Source organism: Hyperolius riggenbachi, chromosome 1 (assembly GCF_040937935.1).
Source record: "Hyperolius riggenbachi isolate aHypRig1 chromosome 1, aHypRig1.pri, whole genome shotgun sequence".
NCBI classification, from domain to species: Eukaryota; Metazoa; Chordata; class Amphibia; order Anura; family Hyperoliidae; genus Hyperolius; species Hyperolius riggenbachi.
This window is the reverse complement of record NC_090646.1, coordinates 495,310,258-495,333,841: the sequence shown is the minus strand read 5'-3', so window position 1 is coordinate 495,333,841 and position 23,584 is coordinate 495,310,258. Positions and strand designations below refer to the sequence as shown.

The window sequence follows — 23,584 nt, the reverse complement described above, 5'->3', positions numbered from 1 at the left end:
CCCTGTGGGGATGCTTGGCTTTGCAACAAAATAACATCCAGCTTTTTAATTTTAGGAAAAAAGAATGGTGACATGGACAAGAACTTTGACACTCTTGACTTGCCGAAACGATCAGAGAATGCAAAAGGTACATAACTTTATTTAGCGATTCCGTCCATCCATTGATTTCAGGTTACAGTTGCTATTACAATATGTAGATAGCATCTGACCATTACGAAGCTTTCAGCACTGAGCTTTTATTATTATGGTATTTATTATTTATTATAAATAGAGTAATTAGTTACATTTGACTGGGCTTTTATTTGTATTTTTTTTTTCGAAAAGTGCATTTTTGGTCCATGGGCCATGAACTTTTATAAATGGGCATAAAGTAGATTTCTAGCAACAACTAGTAATTTATTTTGCTGTAAAGCTGATGAATAATCCATTTTGATATGCTGGAAATATTAATCTGATGTACCTTCATTCACTGAATACAGTGACAAGCCTGTTGCTATGGTGTGCTGAAAAAGGTTGCCACTCTTTTGCCTAAAGTAGATGCAATATAAGTAAATTGAGCTCCCCCCCCCCCTTTCCTATTATAGTCCAATAATCAGTAGCTACATAGCATGGCACTTAGCCAATCGCTTGACATGGTCACTCCTGGGGAGAGAATGATGGGTTATTCCGAATTGCTTTTTTACAATCAAGCTTTCATCAATATCTCCATTTAAGTTTATTGGCAGATGCATTTGTTTTAAGATAGATTTCACCCAGTGCAATATATTATCAAATAGACAGGCAGGCTGGATCTTTAGTGACGTATAATGTCTGAGCGACCCTTGAGTTCCCCCACTCCCAATGCCCACCTGAAGCCACGCTATTGTGTGCCATGTGTCTTCCCCCCACCCACCCAGCTCCATAGTAACGGACATGTCCTAGGCTAATGGCAATTCTGTACAGAAGTCTGCCTTGTGCGGTCACCTGGGGCATCCAGTCCCGATCACAGGCGCGGCAGGCCTTGGATGTTTGTACAGGGCTTAAGATTGTTAACAAATAGTGGATGCTCGCAGCCAGGTACTTTGAGATATCAATAGACGTCCATTAGTTGTTTTCAACTATAAAATTGTGATTGTGATTTTATGTTTATGGGCCTCCCTTAAGTTGTGCTTTCTGGCTATCTGTAGACACAATACATATCCATGACTAATCCATTCTTTGGAAGATCTTCTACATTGCCCTTTTTTGTAATAAAATGAAATCCTGGGTTTACCAAACATGCGTGCAAATGTGTGAGATGTTTTAGGCCAAGATTTGCATGTCTAAATATCTTATATAATCTAAATAGTCATCTTCATTATACTGTGAAGACTCAAGAATAAATTGACAAGTATAACAAACAAGTGTAGCCACCCTCCCCAACAGCAAGTAAATTGGTGTCCTTCAACAGACTGTACAGCCATGTCTTACATGTATAGCTACATGCCCTCATGCAGACAACTGTGTCCATCCACAAGCGCTTTCCTCCTACCGATAAAGCCATATCCCCCACTAGTAGTAGTGGTCATGTCCATTCACAAGTACAGTCGCATCCTCCCAAACTAACATCATGCCATCACAGGGTTTTCCCCCTACCATGGGTCACAGCTACCTACCACTCATGTCACAGGCTGTACTAACTCTTTCTGTCTGTCTCGCTTTTCTGGCAGCTACCTTTTGCTTCCATGTCCATCTCCCGTCAGTGCTCATATGAGTATTACATAGACCTGATGAGAGCCAATCAGTGAGACAGATGGGAGGGGAGAGTGCAGTCCACAACATGACTGGTAGCCATACTCTTTCTGGTAGGATTCCCTTCTCTGCATAGGGAGAATAAGTCTGAGTATTTCATACCCAATCTTCATTAAGTTGACCCCCTCCATCCCACTTTTTTTCCAATTGAAATTCTATACTGCGGTGGCTAGATAGTGTACTGGTTAAAGACACCACCTTTGACTCAGGAGACCAGGCGTGGAAGCCTGGCTGGAGCCAGTGTCCAAATCAGTAAGGCGTCCTTGGGCAAGACTCCCTAACACGGCACGGTGGCTTTTTGAGTGCACCCATAGTGGCTGCCGCTTTCAAGCACTTTGAATTAAACATGAGAAAAGCATTATACAAATATTACTATTAATAATATACTCCACTTTATTTTCAGTATATATAGCATTTTAAACTGAAGAAAACCGTTGTTAGATTAACTCACAGCAGGTTTATTCTCCTGGCAAAATAAGTTTATTGTACACATAGGTTTATTAAAAGTGTGAATTATCTTTTAGATGACTGAACATTCAACAGGAAATTGCATGTTCCTACAGACATCTGTCTTATGTGTGTGTGTGTATCATTGCTTGCTTGTAAGACCTTGTTGTGTTACACATTAGCTGAATATTAACTTGTGTCGCTAGAGAACAGTTCAGTAATGATTATGAGCGCATCTTGCACTCAGGTTTATTTATCCTGATTGCATTGTTGATCAGAGAGATGGTGGAAAGTTATTTCCTCATTGCTTGTGTTTGTTTGTAAAGATTAGAATGCACTTGTTGTGTATGGAGTGACGCTCTAGAGACTAGACTCTAATTTGTTAAACCGTTTCTTGCTGGCTCATTATCTCTTTTGATTTTGTTTTGATTGTTCCACAAACCAGTCATCATTGCTCAGCTGAGAGACTACTAGATTGGAGGGCAGGTTTTGCAGTGGTCTATTCATCAGGTGATAAACCTGACCATAATTGCCAGTCACTGGACTTCTGGGAAATGTCCTGCTATTACCACAAGGTGACTCATTGGTGTGCAGAGTTAACCAGTAGTTAGTCATTTAGGCAAGGCTATAAGGAACGCATTGCACATTCTTTGTAGAGGTTCAGTTTCTGCTGTCTTCACATTCATAGCATGTCCTGTCTATTCAACCTCTCTTTGATATGTATGACTGCTTTGTGCCCTGTGCGTTCTGTGCCATTGATCAGCCTCCATGCAGACGCTGATTGCTAGATGACCTTACAATCTTTTAGTATTGATTGTATCTGAGACTAAGCACATCTTACCTGCGGACCATGACTTATAGAGCCCACGTGTATAAAAACAGCTGTTGATGGATTTTCAAAACCATCAGCAATCACAAGTAAATGTACAAGGTCTTTCACATATGTATGCATACAGACTAAACCCCAAAAGACACCTCCATGCTGCAGAAGTGATCCATTACAGTGCTATACAATAATGGCCATTAATTGGGGGTATGATTTTTGTAGCTACCCTGAGAAATGTGTTTACACAGTATGTGTATATTCTTGTTAGGTTAATTGTGCTTGCTTGAGTATAGATCAGATAAAGCACGAACAGTCTGTCACTGGCTTTGTTAAAGACACTATAAAAACTAGGGCTATGGAGCAATTTTGGGTACCTGGAGTTGGAGTCAGTGGTTTCAATAAACTGAGGAGTCAAATGATTTTGTACCAACTCTACAGCCCTGGTAAGAATTAGACTAAGGAGTCTGAGTCGGAGCAATTTTGGGTACCTGGAGTCTGAGTCAGTGTTTTCATAAGCTGAGGAGTCTGAGTCTGATTATTTTTATACCGACTCCACAGCCCTGATAAAAACGCATTGCACATATCCCATTAGCATAAAAAGTTATAATTATTAGTCTGTTTTTTTCTGTTCCCTGCTCCCCTGGAGCCCTGTATTCGCCGACATCCAATGCATAGCCCCTCCCCCTTGCAGACTGGTGCCATATCACTCTATCGGAGGGAGTGCAGTGGAAGCACTGCAGCACTCATCTGCAAGAGGGCAGGGCTACGTGCGATGTGTGTTTTAGACTTTATAGTTTCTTTAGCGTTGTAACAGGAAAACACTGACTAAATATTTTATAATCTAATATTGCAGAAAAAATAAGCAATTTTATTAATTACTTTATTTTTACTACAGTTCCCCTTTAAAGGATAAATGAGACAAAATAAAGCAGTGCAGCTTTACTTACCTTTGTCTTCCTCCGGCCCCTAGAAGTCTCTGTGTCCCTTGCTGTAGTTTTGCTGTTACCTAGTCTTCTGGCGTCCCCTCGGTGGTGGCTGCTGACCCAGCTTCTGCGCATGCCACACACGGTCATGCTTCAGTGGCCAGGAGTATTCTGCACCTGCACAGAACACTTCTGACCATAGGAGCATGAGTGCCACGTGTGCATGCGCAGAAGCCACCAGATCAGCGGCCAATGGAGGAAACACCAGAAGACTGAGTAACAACGGAACTGCGGTGAGAGTCTGCGGCATCTCATGTATCCTTTAAGTGTGAGGGACAGAGAGACTGCTATATGTTATGTCCTGATAAAATATTACTTGGCTGGCTGTCAGGCTGATGCTGTGATTCTGCTTTCAGCCTCACTGACCAGAACAAGTATGCAAATCAGTTGTTTTGACCGCTCCCGACTTGATTGGTTGCATGCTTGTCCCAGGAGTGTGACTCCGACACTGCTTAATCCATGCTAGCAGCGTAGCACCCATCCAACTGCCAGCTTTAAAAATAGAATTATGATGGCATCCTTCTTATTATTCTCTCTACAGGTTTCCTTTAAATTGCCTTTCCTGCTGTCTACTTATCTGTCAGCCTCATTCAAATAGCATGATTCAGACAGCAAATTAGGGAGGTAATTTAAAACTTTTGCAAGTGAATACGTTTGAAGGGCAGAAAATATTTAAAAGATCTAAATGACATATTTTATGCCCAGGTAATTGTAGCTTAATGGAAGTCTCCTTTAACCCCTTCACGTATTAGGCAATGCCATGACTGCAGTAAAACTTTGTGTGACAGCAGTGCGTCAGGAAGAGGAATGTCGGCACCTGGTATAGTAAATAGTTAAGAGTGAATGAAAGGTAGGTCTATTGTACATGAAATGCAGGAGTGAGCGAGTACTGCACGTGCCTACTAAAGTATTGGCAGCGTGAGGCGACTGGAGGCGGCATTACAACTCCACTGAAAGAGCGACAGTTCATTCTCATTGCCGCTTCCTCTCTGATGAGATCTGAGAGCTCACTTATCTGACACCTCATTCACAGCATTAAAATACAGCAGAGATTTTAATGAATAAAGACATTCAATTGGTTCTAGCGTAATCGCAGTCAATTTCCAGCCAACAAGCTGCTGTCCGTTCAGAGATATTTTTTTTTATAGCGGTTCTGACAATTCGAGACTTGAGCACAAAATATTGGTGTGATAATGCTGTACAACTCTGCTAACTGGTATTCCTGCATAAAAATATAGTACAATTTATTGCCCATTGGTTTCATAATGTATTGTATGTTTGACAATAGGAAATCTATCTTCGTCCACAGCTATAACGCCCAGCATTAGTATTTCGTATTTATATAGCAGAAACCTCTCCTGCAGCGCTTTATAGAGTATGTATGGTAGTCTTGTCACTAACTGTCCCCCAGAGGAGCTCCAATTCTAATGCCTACTATAGTCCTACACTCACCTAAAGGATTATTAGGAACCAGGGCTGTGGAGTCGGTCCAAAAATCCACCGACTCCGACTCCTCAGTTTAGGATTCCACCGACTCCGACTCCACGACTCCGACTCCTCTAATTTGCATATTACAATTTTGTTGATTAAAAGTATGTAACATGAAATTCGTCTCTTAACTGCCAACGCTTAGGAATTTTACAAGACAACTGAAGTGAGAAGGATATGTAGACTACTATATTTATTCTCTTTAGACTAAAACTAGTCCTTGGTAGGAATACTTGTAAAAGGTGCAAACCGGAACAAAGAACATCTATCAGACCCTAGGCAATGTAAGTGTGGGTACATGTAAGAATGATGTGCAGGTACTCTGCAGGGGAATGAGGAGATTGTAAACAGACAACACCTCTGTGTTCAATGTGCACAGCATTTTCAGTGGATTCCCTGCAGCTATGTGGGGAGTGCATATGTAGAGTATAGTACTACTGTGTAACAAAGTAAACCTGAGACAGATGAAATTCAAGTTTTATACATACCTGGGGCTTCCTCCAGCCGCCTTCAGGATAATCAGTCCCTCATTGTCCTCCACCACCTGGATCTTCTGCTATGAGTCCAGGTACTTGAGCCAGTCAGGCGTAGTGCGCATGCACACACTCCGCCGCCAGGAGCATACTACACCTGTGCAGCACTATTGCGCAGGTGCAGAATGTTCCTGGCTGTGGGAGCGGCATGCGGCCGGACAGCGCTGACTGGCTGAATTACCAGGACTCATAGCAGAAGATCCGGGTGGTGGAGGACAGCGAGGGACTGATTAGCCTGAAGGGGGCTGGAGGAAGCCCCAGGTATGTATAAAACTTTACTTTTCATCCGTCTCAGTTACCCTTTAATTTGTAGTCACCAAACCAAATTTTAATAACATATCACATTATTTGATTTCATCAGCAAAGGGAGTGCATACATTTGCATAAATCAGCATCAATGCAGAATTATTTCCATCTCGTTGACCATCTCTATTAGTGACATGGCTACACATCAGGCTTTATACTTACAGCATAGATGTTATTTAGTATATATAAGAGATTCCTGTGTACGCATCATATATACAGTCACAATCAGATATGTATATCTGACCTTAAAAATACGGGGACTGCTTTATTGAAGCAGCACAAGCAACTAATTTTGATTGGTTTATTTCATTTTTGTGGACTAAACACAGCTATTACTGTATATATACATTATTTTTAATGACTATTATCCGAGAAATAGAACATTTTATCATATTTTCTATTTTAATTACAGTTACAAATTCATTAGGAGTCGGAGTCGGTGCATTTTTTCCCGACTCCGACTCCAGGCACCCAAAATTGCCCGACTCCACGACTCCGACTCCGACTCCACAGCCCTGTTAGGAACACCATAATAATACGGTGTTTGACCCCCTTTCTCCTTCAGAACTGCCTTAATTCTACGTGGCATTGATTCAACAAGGTGCTGAAAGCATTCTTTAGAAATGTTGGCCCATATTGATAGGATAGCATCTTGCAGTTGATGAAGATTTGTGGGATGCACATCCAGGGCACGAAGCTCCCGTTCCATCACATCCCAAAGATGCTCTATTGGGGTTGAGATCTGGTGACTGTGGGGGCCATTTTAGTACAGTGAACTCATTGTCATGTTCAAGAAACCAATTTAAAATGATTTGAGCTTTGTGGTGCATTATCCTGGTGGAAGTAGCCATCAGAGGATGGGTACATGGTGGTCATGAAGGGATGGACATTGTCAGAAACAATGCTCAGGTAGCCCGTGGCATTTAAACGATGCCCAGTTGGCGCTAAGGGGCCTGAGGGTCCGTTCTTGCGTGAGCGAGAATCACACGATTCCCGCTCAAGGCAAACCGCTAGCGGATTTTGAAAACCGCTAGCACACGCAACACTATGGCAGTGTTCTCACTGCCGTGTTTGTGGTCAGCGTTAACCGCAAATGTGTTACATGCAGCGGTTTGCCGGCGATTCGCGATTAGCAATCGCGATTAGCATGCATTGCACCGCTAATCGCAATCGCTCCAAAACCGCCACAGTGTCAAATTATTTTTCTGCGTTAATTGTGGAAAAATCACTCCCGCTAGTTTTTGTGGTTTTAGATGTGAACGGACGCTAAAGTGTGCCAATAAAACATCCCCCACACCATTACACCACCACCACCAGCCTGCACAGTGGTAACAAGGCATGATGGATCCATGTTCTCATTCTGTTTACGCCAAATTCTGACTCGTATCGAGACTCATCGGACCAGGCAAGATTTTTCCAGTCTTCAACTGTCCAATTTTGGGGAGCTTGTGCAAATTGTAGCCTCTTTTTCCTATTTGTAGTGGAGATGAGTGGTACCCAGTGGGGTCTTCTGCTGTTGTAGCCCATCCACCTCAAGGTTGTGTGTGTTGTGGCTTCACAAATGCTTTGCTGCATACCTCGGTTGTAACGACGTTTCTCTTCTATCAGCTTGAATCAGTCGGCCTATTCTGCTCTGACCTCTAGCATCAACAAGGCATTTTCTCCCACAAAACTGCCGCAAACTGGATGTTTTTCCCTTTTCACACCATTCTTTGCAAACCCTAGAAATGGTTGTGCGTGAAAATCCCAGTATCTGAGCAGATTGTAAAATACTCAGACCGGCCCATCTGGCACCAACAACCATGCCACACTAAATTGCTTAAATCACCTTTCTTTCACATTCTGACATTCAGTTTGAATTCAGGAGATTGTCTTGACCAGGACCACATCCCTAAATGCATTGAAGCATTTGCCATGTGATTGGTTGATTAGATAACTGCATTAATGAGAAATTGAACAGGTGTTCCTAATAATCCTTTTGGTGAGTGTATGTCCATTGTAGTCTAGGGTAGAGTTCCCCAACCCTTTCCTCAAGGCCCACCAACAGTACATGTTTTGCAGGAAACCACAAGCATGCACAGGTGAGGTAATTTAGTGTCTCAGTAGAGACACCACTGTTGGTGGGCCTTGAGGACAGGGTCTAGGGCCAATTTAGCCAGAAGCCAGTTAACTTATCGGGATGTTTTTGGTATGTGGGAGGAAACCAGAGTACATGGAGGAAACTCTCCCAGACACTGGGAGAACATACAAATTTCCTGCAGATAGTGCCGTGGCTGGGATATGAACCGGGGACTCAGCGCTGCAAGGCGAAAGAGTGCTATCCACAACTGCAAAATGCTGCTGATTGTTCTGGCATAGGTACAAGACAAATCATTTTTATACTGTGCTTTTCTCATAGTGCACTCAAAGCGCTTGAATTGCAGCCACTAGGGGAGCTCAGTAGGCAGTAGCAGTGTTGAAAACCTTTTAAGAACTATAGTTCAGCTGTAACTCTTCCTGGTCAGTACAATACCACGTAATGTGAGGATTTGTGTCCTGTACTTCCTGTTCCAAAAATATATTTACAGGGCAGGAGAAGCTATGGATTAAGCTGTCTGACAGAGTTATGGAAAGGTCTCTTAGTGTTATTGCCCATTCCTTGCAGAATGGTTTTAACCACAAGAATTTCCTTCTAAAAATAATCCTTAAATCACAGAGAGGCGGCTGCAGGGACGGAACATGGCAGGAATCAACTGTGGCTGCCCTTTCTCCCTGCTCAGAAGCTGCGGGATGGGCTTTCAAGCCTCTTCAGCGCAGTCTGACGCCCCTTGTTCTGCTGTCCACAGCTCTGTGTCCCCTCCTTGTCCTTAATGACTTTTCTGAGGCTGCTACTGTTTCTGCTTGCATCATAACGGTAGAGTTCTGTAGAAATGTACTCAGTTACTGCAGAATCAGAACAGCTGGATGTTTACTGGTTCACCCTTGTTAGGCCTTGCAAAATGTAGTAGCTTTTTTCCCTCTTATGCTAACTTGGTGTTAATAAATTAGTAGAAGTATTCCGTTTCATATCTTCCAGTCTGTATAAGTTTTTTTTTTTTTGTTTCCTGATTTAAAGTGATACAGTTCTCCATGGGGGGTGTTTGAGTATGAAGGAAGTTTTGTTTTATTATGATTGCATTTGAGAAAGTGCTCCCTATATTTTATCCGCATACATCACATAAGGGTACCAGGTAATAAGGGTGCGGGGTGTAGCCGAAATTTTAAGTTGGTCCATAACAATATTTTTATTATTTCTGTTCACAAACTATTGTCTATAACAATGAAAACGAAAATATATGTACAGTGGTAATACGCATTGTAAAATATGGTGCAACTAAACCTAACCCTACTCTCACACAGAACCCTCTGTTTACCGATGCCTAACCCTAAAACCCTCCTGGTGGTGCCTAACCGTTAAACCACCCTTCTTGACGCCTAACCCTAAAAGCCCCTTTCTCTGCTGCAAATAACTTTAATACGAAAAGCGATACTTTTCTAAGATCATACATTTCAAAATGATTTACGGAATTATAATTCTCAAAACGAATTTTAAAACCATATTTTTCAACACACATTCTCAAAATGAAACATTTTGGTTGGACGGGCCCGCTATTTATTGGGTGCACACATTTCTTCTTTGGCACCCAATAGCCGATATTTTTACATCGGTGGCTATCGGGCGCCCAAATAGTCCATTAGCCCCAGGCGCCCAGATTTCATGATTCCATTTCATCCAGCGTGTATATGGTGGGCATTCCATATGAAGTTTTGTGTTCACTGGTCTTGGCACTCAAGAATTTGTTTACGCATCCATTTGGATGGCTTGTGCTGGATTTATCACTCTGAAGTCTAGAGTAGGGATGATCAATGAGATGCAAATTGTTCTGAAATTATGCAAATGTATGCAGTTTGAAAATGGACAAATCAATTTAAACCCAGGTTTAAATTGATTGGTTCATTTTCAAGCTGCATACATTTGCATAAACATTTGCATCAACTCAGAAAAATTTGCATATCTGTGATCATCCCTGGTCTAGAGGCTCCAAATATAGTCAATGACCCTTCAGTGGCATATTTGTTAAGGGTAGCACAGTGAGGGAACACTTAAGGCTGGTGGTGCATACAGTGCAATTTTCCCATCAGATCGACTGGTCAATCAATCATTCCCAGCATATCCAGAAAGGGATAGTTTTTTTTAGATCAGTATTGCACAAAATTTAACCCTGTCTGGATTGGGAGCAGACAAGACATGATGAAAATTATCAATAGACTCATCGGTCTGATGGGAAAATTGCATTGTGTGTACCAGGCAGTTTTTTGTAAGCAGTAATATGTTGGATATTGTAGTGGCCACACACATTTTCATCTCTAGGAAACTTATTTTTTTTGTTAGGGGGTTAACAAAGTTTTGGGAGTTTATATTGCTTTCAGTGTCCCCACTAGAGAGATTTTTTTTCCTGGGATTTCATAGATATTTGTTGTTTTAATATGAAAACTAGTAGTCCCGGAAATATGGAATGAGAGACAAAATACTTAGAGCGATCCTCAATCTTTCAGAGAACTTGTAATATGGAGTTGTGGGTTTTTTTTGGTTTTTTTTTCCAGTAACTTTATTTGTTTTCATACAAAATCCTATATAGCGAAAAGCGAAGGTCCCCTGCTGCTGATCGATATAATAAAGACAGGTCCATAGCAGACATAAACAACCTCAATGCTGATATATAGAGGTAAACATCAATATTGCACGTGTTACACCTAAAATGAGATGCACTGTACCCATGTGGCAACACACTACTTTAGAAAAAAATGCTGTTGTGAAAACGGCAAAAATAGCAGCCACATTATGAAGCAATTTATAACCGAAAACACCAGGAGTCCGTCACTAACTATTGCTGCTGCTGCCAATAGTGTCTGTTTACTGAAATCCCATTAAACCAGCAAGAGAAAGAAGGAAAGGTGGAGAGAAAAGAAAAACCGCCTGCACCCTCACTTACCACCTGTCTGGCACGAAGACTTCCCAAAAATATTTCTGGAAATGTGTGAGCCATAAATCCCCCCCCCCCCCCCCTCCTTTTCCTTTTTTTTTTTCTTGATAAGCTGTAACCTATGTAGTGCAATGATTTTGTGCTGCTTACCAGAGCTGGATCATCCACAAGGCAAACTTGGATAGCTGCTAGGTGCTTGGAGGAGCTGCCTAGGACCTAGTGGATGTTAGCCCCCACTAAATCTAAATAAAAAAAAGTAATGTAACCATCAGCAGTGGGCAAAGAATGCTACCTCTATTTCATCTTAATCCTTTGCTGTCGCCTACCTGCCAAAAGATACCTGGTAATCACAGCATCAGTTCTTTTTAAAGATACAATAGGGAAGCCATACCTGAGACTGACTGAATCGATTAAGAATTTTTTGCAAGAAAACCATATTTAGGAAATTACCCTATCAAATAAAAATAAGGGCAGCCTATCCCAAACAGCACATTCATGAGCCAGTGTAGCAAGAACTGGATAAATATTTAATCTATGTACTTTTCAAGGTCCTTGGTAATCTGTATACCCAGATGCCTAAATTTAGTGGAATCTTATGAGTAATATTGCATTCGGAAATATTAGGAATGTCCTCAAATAAAAACAGAGTGGATAAAGCATAAAACAACTTCATCCATTTAATGTACATGGGTTCAAGAAGTCAGAAGTTCTCAGAAGTACACCCACTCAACAATCAAATGCTTTTTGTGATGTCGAATTTACTGCAATCTGCGTTTACAGTATGTTTAATGTCCATGCTTATATTTTGAAAAAAACGTTTTCAGGAGTCAGAAAGAATGAACATACTGCAGCTGCTTACATCTGGGTGATAATATACTGTATATATATGTATATGTATAATAAATATATATATATATATATATATATATATATATATATATATATATATATTTGTTTCAAGGTTTTTGTTTGTTATAACTTAAATTCAATTTAATCTAATTTGGCTGCTGTCAGCTTTCTCGTTTCCTTCTAGAGACTGGAAGACATTGAATTATAGAAAAATCTGAATTTTTCTATTTAATCTGTCGAGGATCCACTGTAAACAGAATTTTGCTCCTAAGGGTGCAAGTGATGAGTTGTGGAGGTCTGTCCTGCTAAGTTTCTATATTCTCTCTAATGGACCTGTTACTAGGAAAGGCTCTACATTACTGCCATGGTACTCCATGTTGGTGTCCTGTTTGTTGTACATTATACTTTGTAGATAAATACATCTGACTCCTACAAATAAGTAAAGCAATGAGTTTATGAGTAGAATTATTTACCGCCTTCCATGGAACATGAGATCTATGCTCCATCACAACTATGGATGTAAGCAGGCTGGCATTACATTATCTTACCAAATCCCCTGGAGAAACATTTAAGTACTACTTGCAGAAGTATAAAGTTCACCTTGTCATAAGTTATTCATAATTCACAATATGACATACTCTGCTGATGGTTTCTTAGATCCATGGTTACCTAAGTTGAGATATCCCCAGTGGACATTTATCATTCCACAGGCTTTTTAGTTTTCAGCTCTTTAAACCTCATGTTTGCTTAGGGTTCGCTTGGTTTTGTGCTTCTCTTTTATCTCTTGCCTTGCCACTGGTGATATATCATTATTGTATTTTACCAACCCATCCTTTTCCACAGCATATCACGGGAGAGATGACTACTGCAGACAACAAGAAAAATGCAGTCTTCTTACACAGTTTCTAAAACACTGTTATCTCATAAAACCTTCTCATGCTGGCCCCCAGACAAAATATGTCAGAGCAAAAGTACCTTATTATTCCAAAGATCAATATCGAGCTACCACCCAGCATCATCAGTAAACTTAAACCTACATTTCTTTTTGCATTTGCTACTATACAGTAACTTCATTCAAATCATAAAATACAGTCACTCTGCAACTGTCCTTTTACTAAAAGTTGTTATAAATGCTAGACTTTTCTGAGCTTAGGCAGCTGGTTTGGGCCATCTCTCTAATTAGTGCAGGTGGCCCCTAGGGCCTGTTTCCACTACACGCAGATTCTGGATGCAGAAAAACTGACCCCAATCAATGCCTATGGGCCTGTTTCCAATAGACGCGATTTTTCTGATGCAGATTTCCCATAGACATTCATTGGAGTCAGTTTTTCTGCATCCACAATCCGAATGTAGTGGAAACAAGCCCTTAGGTCCACTGAGTTCAACGTAATGGTTTCACATGCCAGATCTTTAGTGGAAACAAGCCCTTAGGTCCACTGAGTTCAACGTAATGGTTTCACATGCCAGATCTTAAAGGAACAATTAGCAAGTCCATTCACTTAATGATTCAACGTGTCAAATCTGCAGCTGAGTCCATTGTTTCCCTCCATACTATGCCCACACAAGTCCTTGATCGTGCCCAGCACAGTGGTTGTTCCTGAAACCCTCATAGACACAGAATGCATTGCTCGGCTATTGCCTAGCGATGTGTTCATACAACACTGGGTCCCTCACAGTGTTGCCCACAGAACCAAGCTCGATCCTGGCAGGAATTAGAAATTGGGCCCAAATTGTGCATGTAGGAGATAGGAGATAACTTTCATCTTCTCTTTAAACTAACTTTTCAACATTTTAAAATTGAAAAATTACCCAAAAGTTGGTAAAAAGTACTACCAAATTTATTTTGAGTATTTTCTTGCTTATTGGTTGCTTAAAATGTTTTTTATGACAAGCAGTGAAAATATCACCAAGGAGAAAACTTAGGTGAAAAAGTTAATTGCATATGGGCCCTAATTGCTGATTAAAGGAGGGCAATAGGGAGTTGTGTTTCATATCAGAGTCATGATCTAAGCTGCAGGGTATCTGGGTGTGCGTTAAGTTAGCTCCAGGTGCAAAACGTCTTTTATGGTGGCACATAGATAGCTTAAAGAAAATTAAGGTAGTCACAACTGAACAGCTTTCTCTATTCTGGAATATGCATAATAACTTCCATGGAGTAATTTGAACAAGATTGCTAGGCACATGTCATCTACTTACTTCAGGCGGATCAGTGGCCCCGCTGAAGGTACAGCATATACGGTATCCAAAATATCACTACCTCTGTATGTTGAATGCCAACCCTTTTGGATTTACCATGATCTTTTACAGAAACAGGAGAATCCTGTACTCACATGCACAATTACTGTTGCCCAAAGGGATCAGGACTCAATCCCTCTGGCTATAGTTTGGGGCCGAGTGCTGTACAGACGCGTCACAAGCTTAGAGGCTGCTGTTGCTACGGAAGTGGAGGAGGGAAAGAGCACCAGGAAGTGAGAGGTGTAGCAAGTTGAAAAGTTGGCTTGACTGAGGCAATCTGGCACACTAGATATCTCAGTGACACATTGGAGAGGCTTGACACTGGCTAGATTCTAAGAAGAGGTGATCCTGACTGGCTGTCTCAGCTGAGAACAAACTAGCGTGTATACAATGCGTAAGATGAGCATTGAAACCCCACTGCTTAAAGGCATAGTTGCAAGTGACAAAACATCCAGTGATTGGATAGTGAGCTGTATTGTAATAGGATGTCACTTCCCACTAATATCATTGGAAAAGCATAAACCTCACACAGGAAGCATTTGCTAAAGCTGACCATGATATACTTGATAGATTTGAATACTTGTTTTGAAAAAAAAAAAAAAAGTATTCAAATCTATCAAGTATATCAAACATTTGCATTTGCCCAAAAATGTGCTAAACATAAAAAGGGCATAAATATGTGTCGATCCATCCATAAAGATGAACAGATCAAGGGATAGCAGGACTTTCTGAAAATTATGATCAGCTTTCTGACCAAAATCGATCTGATATCCCAGAAATATGGTCCTTTGCAGTCAATATTTCACGGATGGGCTCATTCCAAAAACAAATATTCAAAGACCGTTTGGGAAATCCTTCTGTTTTGGCCACCTTGAGTGTGTGTAGAACATTCTGTTTTTTGCTGTCCAAAGGGAGCAGGCTTAACTAGCCTATCTTGGCTTTCAGCAAGCATTACACAGGCTTTCTGAAACACTTTAATGCTTGTAAAATGGCAAATGCTTTGAAAATGCTTACAAAGTGCCAGCTGCTCTTGGTTATTTGTTGAAATGCAAAATTCAAACAACAACATGAACAAGGCTATAACGACTATTTTCACAAAGTCCAAAAAGTGTGCTTCAGCTGTGATACGGTAAACTTGATTGATTGATTGATTGCTGTAATGTAACAACAGTTTGGCTAACGAAAACTTGCAGGAGTAACATGTTGCATTGAAGTTTTTGGTTCCTTAACCTCTCTAGCGGTAAGGGCGAGCCTGACTTGTCCTGCTAAAACATGCTAAAAGCGGTAAGGATGAGTAAGGCTCGTCCATGAGGGAGATTTAAAACTTCTCTGCTCCGCTTTTTTCTACTTATATGGGATTCCCTAGGATGGCTGGATCCAGGTCGGCGCACTGTTTGTAGCGATCTGCACTACCCACAGTGTGCAAACATCCATCCAGCCATTCTAGGGAATCTCACAAGTGGACCTGGGAAGCAGAGAAGTTGCGGGGCTTCCCTGCTGCGATCCCTCCCCCCAGCGATCCCCCACTCGCAGCAACCTTCCCATCTTCCCTGCAGCGATCAACCTCTCCACCCACTGTGACCCCCCCCCCCCTCCCCCACTCTTCCTCCAACCACCACACCCCACCCCTGGCACTTGCAGGAAGTTAGGATTATTTACCGTGCCTCTGTCCAGCGGCAGTCGCACATGCTCCTCCTCCAATGCACAGCTCTGTCTACTGTCCACAGTACCGGGATGCGACTTGATGACGTCAGTAGACAGGAGCTCTACAGCGTAGGTGGATGTGCAATTACAGTGAGTAATCCTCACTTGCTGCATAGCGCAGAAGATGGAGGGGGAGGGGAGAGGGTAGGGAAGAACCTATACTTGGCCTACCTATACTAAGGCATCTATATATGGCTCACCTATACTAAGGCACCTATATCTGGCTTACCTATACTGGCATAAATATACTAGGGCACCTATACTAAGGCACCTGTAGTTGGCTTACCTATACATGCATACCTATACTAGGGCACCTATTTTTGGCTTACCTATACTAAGGTACCTATAGCTGGCTTAAATATACTGGCATACCTATACTAGGGCACCTATAGCTGGCTAACCTAAACAGGGGCTTATACTCTCCATTGGCATGCTGATCCCTCATCGTGTACCTCCGATAACTTTCCCAGTGTCTTCTTCCATGTCCCTCGCTAGATTTGCTTCTCCGTCGGCAATGACATATTCCCCGGCGATTGGTGTTTGCCACCAGATAATCAACATCTGGTGGCAAACTTTTTTTTTTTGCGTAATAATTTCAATACAATAGCCTGTATTGAATTCAGTATTAAAAAAAAGTAAGTGCAAAAGCAATGCTTGGAAATAATTTGAAATTAATTGAACCACTTCTTGCACAGAAATCCTGGGGAAATTGATCAGCATAAAATTAACCTCCCTGGAGTTCAGATTTCATACTAGCAAAATCTTTATGCTAGGTACACACAATTGTCTGTTAGATTCTTCTGTTTGATTTACCTACAACATGGAAAAAAGCTATCTGGCAGGTAAATCTAAGAGAAAGTCTAACAGAAAATGGTATGGTGTGTACCTAGAGTGTACCTTAGATCAGTGTTCCCCAACCTTGTCCTCAAGACCCACCAACAGTGCATGATTTGTGGAAATCCACAGAGGGAGTTAAAGGGAAGGTTCAGGCAGCGCTTAAAAAAAAAAAATATCCAAATCCAGACAGGCTGTGCCCTCGGCGGTCTCAGGTGGCGAGCCCGACCTGGCCAGGCCGGCTGCCAGGTCGGGCTTCTTCTGCGCTCCACAATGCGTGTCATTGGTGCGCGCTGACGTCAACCGACGTGCTCCGGGCTGTACTGCGCCTGTCGGATGACGTCAGCGCGTGCCAATGACACGCATTGTGGAGCGCAGAAGAAGCCCGACCTGGCAGCCGGCCTGGCCAGGTCGGGCTCGCCACCTGAGACCACCGAGGGCACAGCCTGGCTTGATTTGGATATTTATTTTTTTTAAGCGCTGCCTGAACCTTCCCTTTAAGCAGCTCTGCTGAAACACTAATTAACTCACCTGTGCATGTGTGTGGGTTTTCTGCCAAACATGTACTGTTGGTGGACCTTGAGGACAGGGTTGGGGAGCTATACTTTAGAAGGTATATTACCAAAGCGAGCCTAATTTGTGGCCAAAAAAAAACAATATATAGATCATTTCAGTGTGATAAGTAACAATAAAGTTATCAGTGAATGAATGGGAGGAGTGCTGAGATGGGAAAATTGTTTTGGTTTTTAAAGGAAAAAACCTGTGATCCTAAACACTATCGGTACATTGACTTACTAGAATGAGTACAAAAATGGCAAACTAATCAGAGGGATGGAAGGTCTCCCTAACCAAAGAAGGTTGGACAAACTGTGTTTATTTAGCATGCATACACCAGAGAGCAAAACAAAATCTTGGCAGATGTGCTTTTTGTCCTTAGGTTTGTACAGTGGACAAGCAGACATGATCTGTGTATGAAGCAAAAAAGCTTTTGCTATCTACCTAAAGGTGGCCACACACCATACAATTTTTTAAATATCTGTTCAATTTAAGAATTGCAATCAGTTTTTCTGACTGATTGGTCATATTTTTGAAATGTTACAATGTACCACACACATGCTAATATTTCCCCAATTATGATAAAAATGATTGGAAACTCTGTCAATTTATTAATATACACACCCTAGCAATTTTGTCAATCTATAACACACACCATACAATCTTTAGAGAGATTGAAGAAAATCTAAGAAAACTGGAAATCCAATCAGATTTTTCAGTGACATGAAAAAAAAAAAAAAAGCTTTTGATTTCTTCAGGAGATCCGATCATTTTTATCGAATTGCCGTAAAATCAGATAATTTTATTGTATCGTATGTGGCCAAATGCATTGCTTACAGTAAGAGTGGTTAAATTGTGTAATATTTTACCACAGGAAGTAGTTACGGCAAATTCTACATTTACATATAAAAGAAGCTTGGATGCTTTCCTTGCATTGAAGGACATGCACGACTATAATTACTAGGTAAGTCCCAGTAAAGTTGATCCAGAGATTTTCTGACTGCCGCCTGGAGTCGAGAAGACTCTTTTTCCCTTGAAAGGTTAATTGGCCCAAGCCTTGTGAGGGCTTTTTTTTGCCTTTCTTTGGATCAACTAGGATATGTTAGGGTGTAGGACAGAAATATACCTATTTTTTTTCCTCCTCTTGGTTGGACTTGATGAGTGGATGTTGTTTTTCAATCAAACTATGTAATAGTGACTTTAATAGCTGCATTGCAGAGACTCTATTCAGACTCATTCTTAGGCTTGATCCATTGATTGCTGAATGTTCTTTTGTCGATGGGCAGTGTTTTGGCAGTCATTTGCTGTTAATAGCCTTTATTTGGGGCAAGTTCTTCTGAACAGCAGACAGGCATAGAGGACATTTTGAAAAAGCTATAGTTACCTTTGAATAAGTCCTATATTTTTATGGAGTCTTTGCTACATCTTTCAAAAGGCCTGAATCCTTAGTACCCAGTGTCTAGCGACCCAGCTTTTACTGTATATTCAATTGGTCTTTTGGGTGGGGCCATAAAATCAGAATGGCATGTTGGCGCTTGTAACTTACAACCTGGTCAGGCAGTTAAAATGCAATGCTCCACAGATGTTCAATCAAGCTGGCATTAGCATGATTTAACTACCAGCAAGGGGAAGCAAAGCACTGAGGCCTTGCATATTTAAGCACAGAATATGCGGCCTTTGATGTCGGAGCTTGAAAAGCTTTTGAAGCATGCAGCTGTACACCTAATTCACTACCACATTTGTGTCACAGCCACATTACTTTAATGAGCAGATTTTCATAATCCCTTTTATTTTTGACGGCGGAATGTCATTTTACTCTGCAGAAAGTTATGTAAAAAGGCTAATCTTGCTCTGCATGTATATGTATCTGCGGATGCATGTGTGCAACGTTTGTAATTGTTTTTAATGAAGTAGTCTGGTGGGGTGAGAGATACGCAGGCTCTTTCACCTCAGATGAACTGTAGGAAGTGTGTGGTCTCTCCCGATGAATCAACAATAAATCACTCCATTTTAAAAGAATATGTGAAGATTTCAGGCTTGTGTCATAAAGCACATGCAGAAGTAATTCCTTTCAGTGTTGCCTACCTTATGCTAGCCACACACAGTAAGATTCCAGTCATGTCATGACATTATTATTGTGATAAAACAATTACATCAATGCAAAGTGGAAATAGTTGTTTAAAGGACCTCCAAACTGAGAGGGAATGGAATTTGTAGAGAGAACAGAGGCGCCAAAAGAATGAAAGCATAGATCTAAAAGTTATAAAATTCTTAGGGAGGAGGTGGTGGACCTCCCCAAAGTAGACAGGATACTGTAGATTTAGATACAAGAAAATTTATGTATATACTCCAACAAACAGTGCAATGCGTTTTGCGGGTATATTCCCGCTTCAGGCAATAACGAACTGGAGTACACACAGTGCAGTCTTAAGGTCACTATAAGCGCCTCTCCTTTTTTCCCTGAGAGGGTATGGAGGATGCCATATTTATTTCCTCTTAAAAATACCAGTTTCTTGGCTGTTCTGCTGATCATCTACTTCTGATACTTTTAGTTATAGACCCTGAACAAGCATGCACATCAGGTGTTTCTGACTGGATTAGCTACATGCTTGCTTCAGGTGTGTGATTTATACACTACTACTGCAACCAAAGATCCACAGGACTGCCAGGCAACTATATTGTTTAAAAGGATGAATGAATATGGCAGCCTCCATAGCCCTTTCACTTAAGGTGGTGCTATTAGAAGGATTTGTTTATTTGCATCACATTCAGTCACATATGATTATTTTATCAAGTATGACAGCCTGAAAACCTTGGTATTAAAGGGACTCCGAGCACCTCTCATGGGCATGCCTTTAAGCCAGACGACTTCCAACAAAGTCGTGCTATGACCCCTCTGGAGGAGCCTCTTGCAATGGCCATGCGTGTCCCTTCCTCATCCTGCTTCATTCAGTGATGCACTACTCTAACAGAGAAGACAGTGGTGACCCGGAAGTTATAACATAGCCAAGATGGAAGCCTCGATTTTTAAATTTAAATCTAACGAAAACTATTTGGTGTAGAACAGCGGTGTCGAAAGGTATGCATCTTTAAGTACTTTGCAGTACTGGTCAGGGTCTTAAAGGCATACCCATGAGAGGTGCTCGGAGTCCCTTTAAATCAAATTCATTATTTTTAAAGAAATATACGACTTGTTTAAGTTCTATTTTGCAGTCATTTCTAAAAATAACTGTATAGACTGTCCAGCTTCTGTTTTATGGAAAAAGGCAAGAATTGAACTTCACGTGCAAGTTTTGTTCTCTACATTGTATTCATGCCTCTGATTAGCTTTTATTGGATAGTTTGTTTTTTCAGGTCATATTCCCAAAGCTATTACCACCTTGGTCTAGGTGAATTCTGTACTACATCTTATTACAGGTGCTGATGAGGTAGCCATGGCAACTGTGTGTTCACTGGCCCCTGCTGACTGTTGCTCGAAGTATTCTTGTCCCTGTAAGGCTAGCCCTGGGTTCTTTTAACCAGGTTAATGATGCCCCGATGTCTACCTCCACGTTACACATTTCCAGCATTGTCCACCGCTCTCTTGTGCTTCAGTCACTCCTCACTGGTGTTAGATAAAAGGAAGATTCTGTTGAGCCTTTTCAGCAGTCCTTGCTGAGGGAATTAAAAAGTCTGCATGATGGATACAATACTCTCTTCTTAGTGAATGTGAAGATAAGAGCAGTGACGTTAGTCTGATTGTAACATTGCAGCACTAATCTTTCATTGATTGAATGCAACGTAGTTTCCCGAGAATTCACTGGAAGAATACATTAAGTTGCATACAACCAGAGAAGATGAGAAAATGTCTCTGTATTCCTTTATCATTCATCTTCCTGCCTGTGTTTTCACTTATCAAACCATACTATTTTCTTGCAGTGAATTATAAAATGGTGGTAAAAATCTAAGTGATAATAGCCACGCTTGCAGCTATGAATAGACTTGCCACACAAAGGAAAAAGCAGCGTGGAATGATGAATACTACAAAGAATATTTTAGTATCTTCAACAGATATCTAATATAGAAGTAGGGCTGTACAGTGTTAAGCTTCATAACAAAAATGACCATTGATTATTTATTTATTTTCCTATGATGCTGTCACTTACAATAGGTTGGAAATATCTGTCCGATCTGACAAGTTTTGGACTAGTCCATCTCTTTATAGGGGATTCTCAGGGTTTTCTTTATTTTCAAAAGGACTTGCTGAACAGCAGTTGTTCAGTCCAACTGCCAACGTAGTGTGCAAGTTAGTAGGGAGGCTGGCCTTCTATACATCTTTTCTATAGTGTGCTTTTGTAAAGAATAAAGGAAATACCAAGAATCCCACATGCGGTGGTAGACTACTCCAAAATCTGTCAGTTCTGTCACAATTTTACTACTTACTGTAAGTGACAACAGCATAGGAGAAAAGCAATTTATAGTGTATTTTACTTTGTGAGAGATGTATTTTATTTTATTTTTGTAATAGTGGGCCTGTAAGATAAAACAGGCCCTTCCCCTATTGGTTTATTCTGACAGTACAGGACCATTTCTGTTACCGTAGTTACTGTACAAACCTTGACCTGTTAGAATGAGGTGATTACTGGATTATTGCCCTGTTTCTAGAATACCTTGCATCTCATGATTCTTGCAGTAGGGGAAAAAAGGCAGGGGTAGGGAGTAGACCATGCATGGTGTCAGCAATAACTGGCTGGAAATATCTGAGGACATTGGCCAGGGCCTTAGTGAAATGCTTGTGAGTCAGTAAACAGGAGGTGGTAGAGAGAAGTCCATCAGCAGGGCACAGAGACTCCATTGGGTATGCTCCCTAACACGTTCGTAGTCGATATGAATGTTTCAATGTAACTTAATAAATAAGGGCTTTATGCAGTTACTACAGTACTGTTTTTCCCGTGCAAAGGCATTTCTTTGAGTTAAGTTGTTTAGTGCTGTTTGCTGTGCTTGTCCTTTACTAATTCACCCCAAGTACACAGCGCTGAGTTTATTTCATCTTGTTGGTGAGTCTGAACTCTGTGTTTTTCCTCAATTATCAAAGTTGTTCTAGTTTTACGCCGTACAGTGCTGGCAAGGATGCAGGGAGGTTGTTAATGTAAATACATTTTAAAAGTACTGCTTGCTGTGAAGCTATTGATATTTTGGATTTAAGTTATTTAACAGCTGGTGTGTTCTATTAACCCCTGTGCTCCCGGCGAAGTAATGGAGTGCTTTACATTCTTCCAAACAATATTGCTTTAATGGCTGTTTGCCCAAGAATGCAGGGCCTGGGATTTGGGGTCCTTGTCTAAATACATAAACAATAACAGCTGCCTGCAGATGAAGTCAATGGGAAATGGCTAGTCATATAATACAATGCCTCCTAGGGTGTGTACGTGCAGATCCTGGATGCATTATCTTTATGCTTTATCCTGATGTTACCCTCTTATATTACGGCACTGTGTTTTTTCTGCTCTGCTGGAGAGTGCAGAGAGAGAGATTTCAAAGCAATTTCTCATTCTGCTTAGATTGTTTATATCGCACCCAATAGAGTCTGGACACATTTCCAGAAATGCTTCATCAGAGGGACAGAAATAGTTGCAGGCCTAGTTTCAGGGCAAATGGCTCTGCAAGACTGTGGCTGGATAAAGTGCTTGGTGAAGAGGCTCCTGACCAAGTCAATCATTTAATATTCATCAGTCTATACACAGAAATAATGAGCTCTCCCGCTAAGTGCCTATGCAGGATTAGGAAATCAATTGTGTCTGGAGTTGGGTTTTAAGATGGGCCAATAATAAAAAAAATTCTTACTTATAAATCAATAGGACAAATCCATTGTACCAAGTAGCATTATTGTTTTGAATAAGAGTAGTTTTTTCCTTGGTTAGCAAGTTCCTGAGCTACCTTACATGGCCTTTAGCTTAGGCAAGAGATTACATAGTCTCCAGCTCTCAGGGGGACTGTAGGCGGCTTACGTAGTTAGAATCTGCTAACAGAATACAAAAGTCTATTGTTTTCTGTTAGAAGGACCGTGTTTAG

The 23,584-nt window shown here is 41.1% G+C and overlaps 1 protein-coding gene across 20 annotated transcripts in view; it reads left to right on the top strand.

Annotated features, from left to right (window-relative positions):
- ARVCF (ARVCF delta catenin family member) overlaps positions 1-23,584 on the top strand; it is a 1,120,703-nt gene that overhangs the window by 1,059,128 nt on the left and 37,991 nt on the right. For 19 of the 20 annotated variants that reach the window (XM_068243390.1, XM_068243385.1, XM_068243392.1 and 16 more), the window contains one exon: positions 56-127. The exons of the other annotated variant lie outside the window; for it this stretch is intronic. In XM_068243390.1, the coding sequence (XP_068099491.1) occupies positions 56-127 (72 nt within the window). The remainder of the gene's footprint in view (positions 1-55; positions 128-23,584) is intronic. 20 annotated transcript variants of the gene reach the window in all.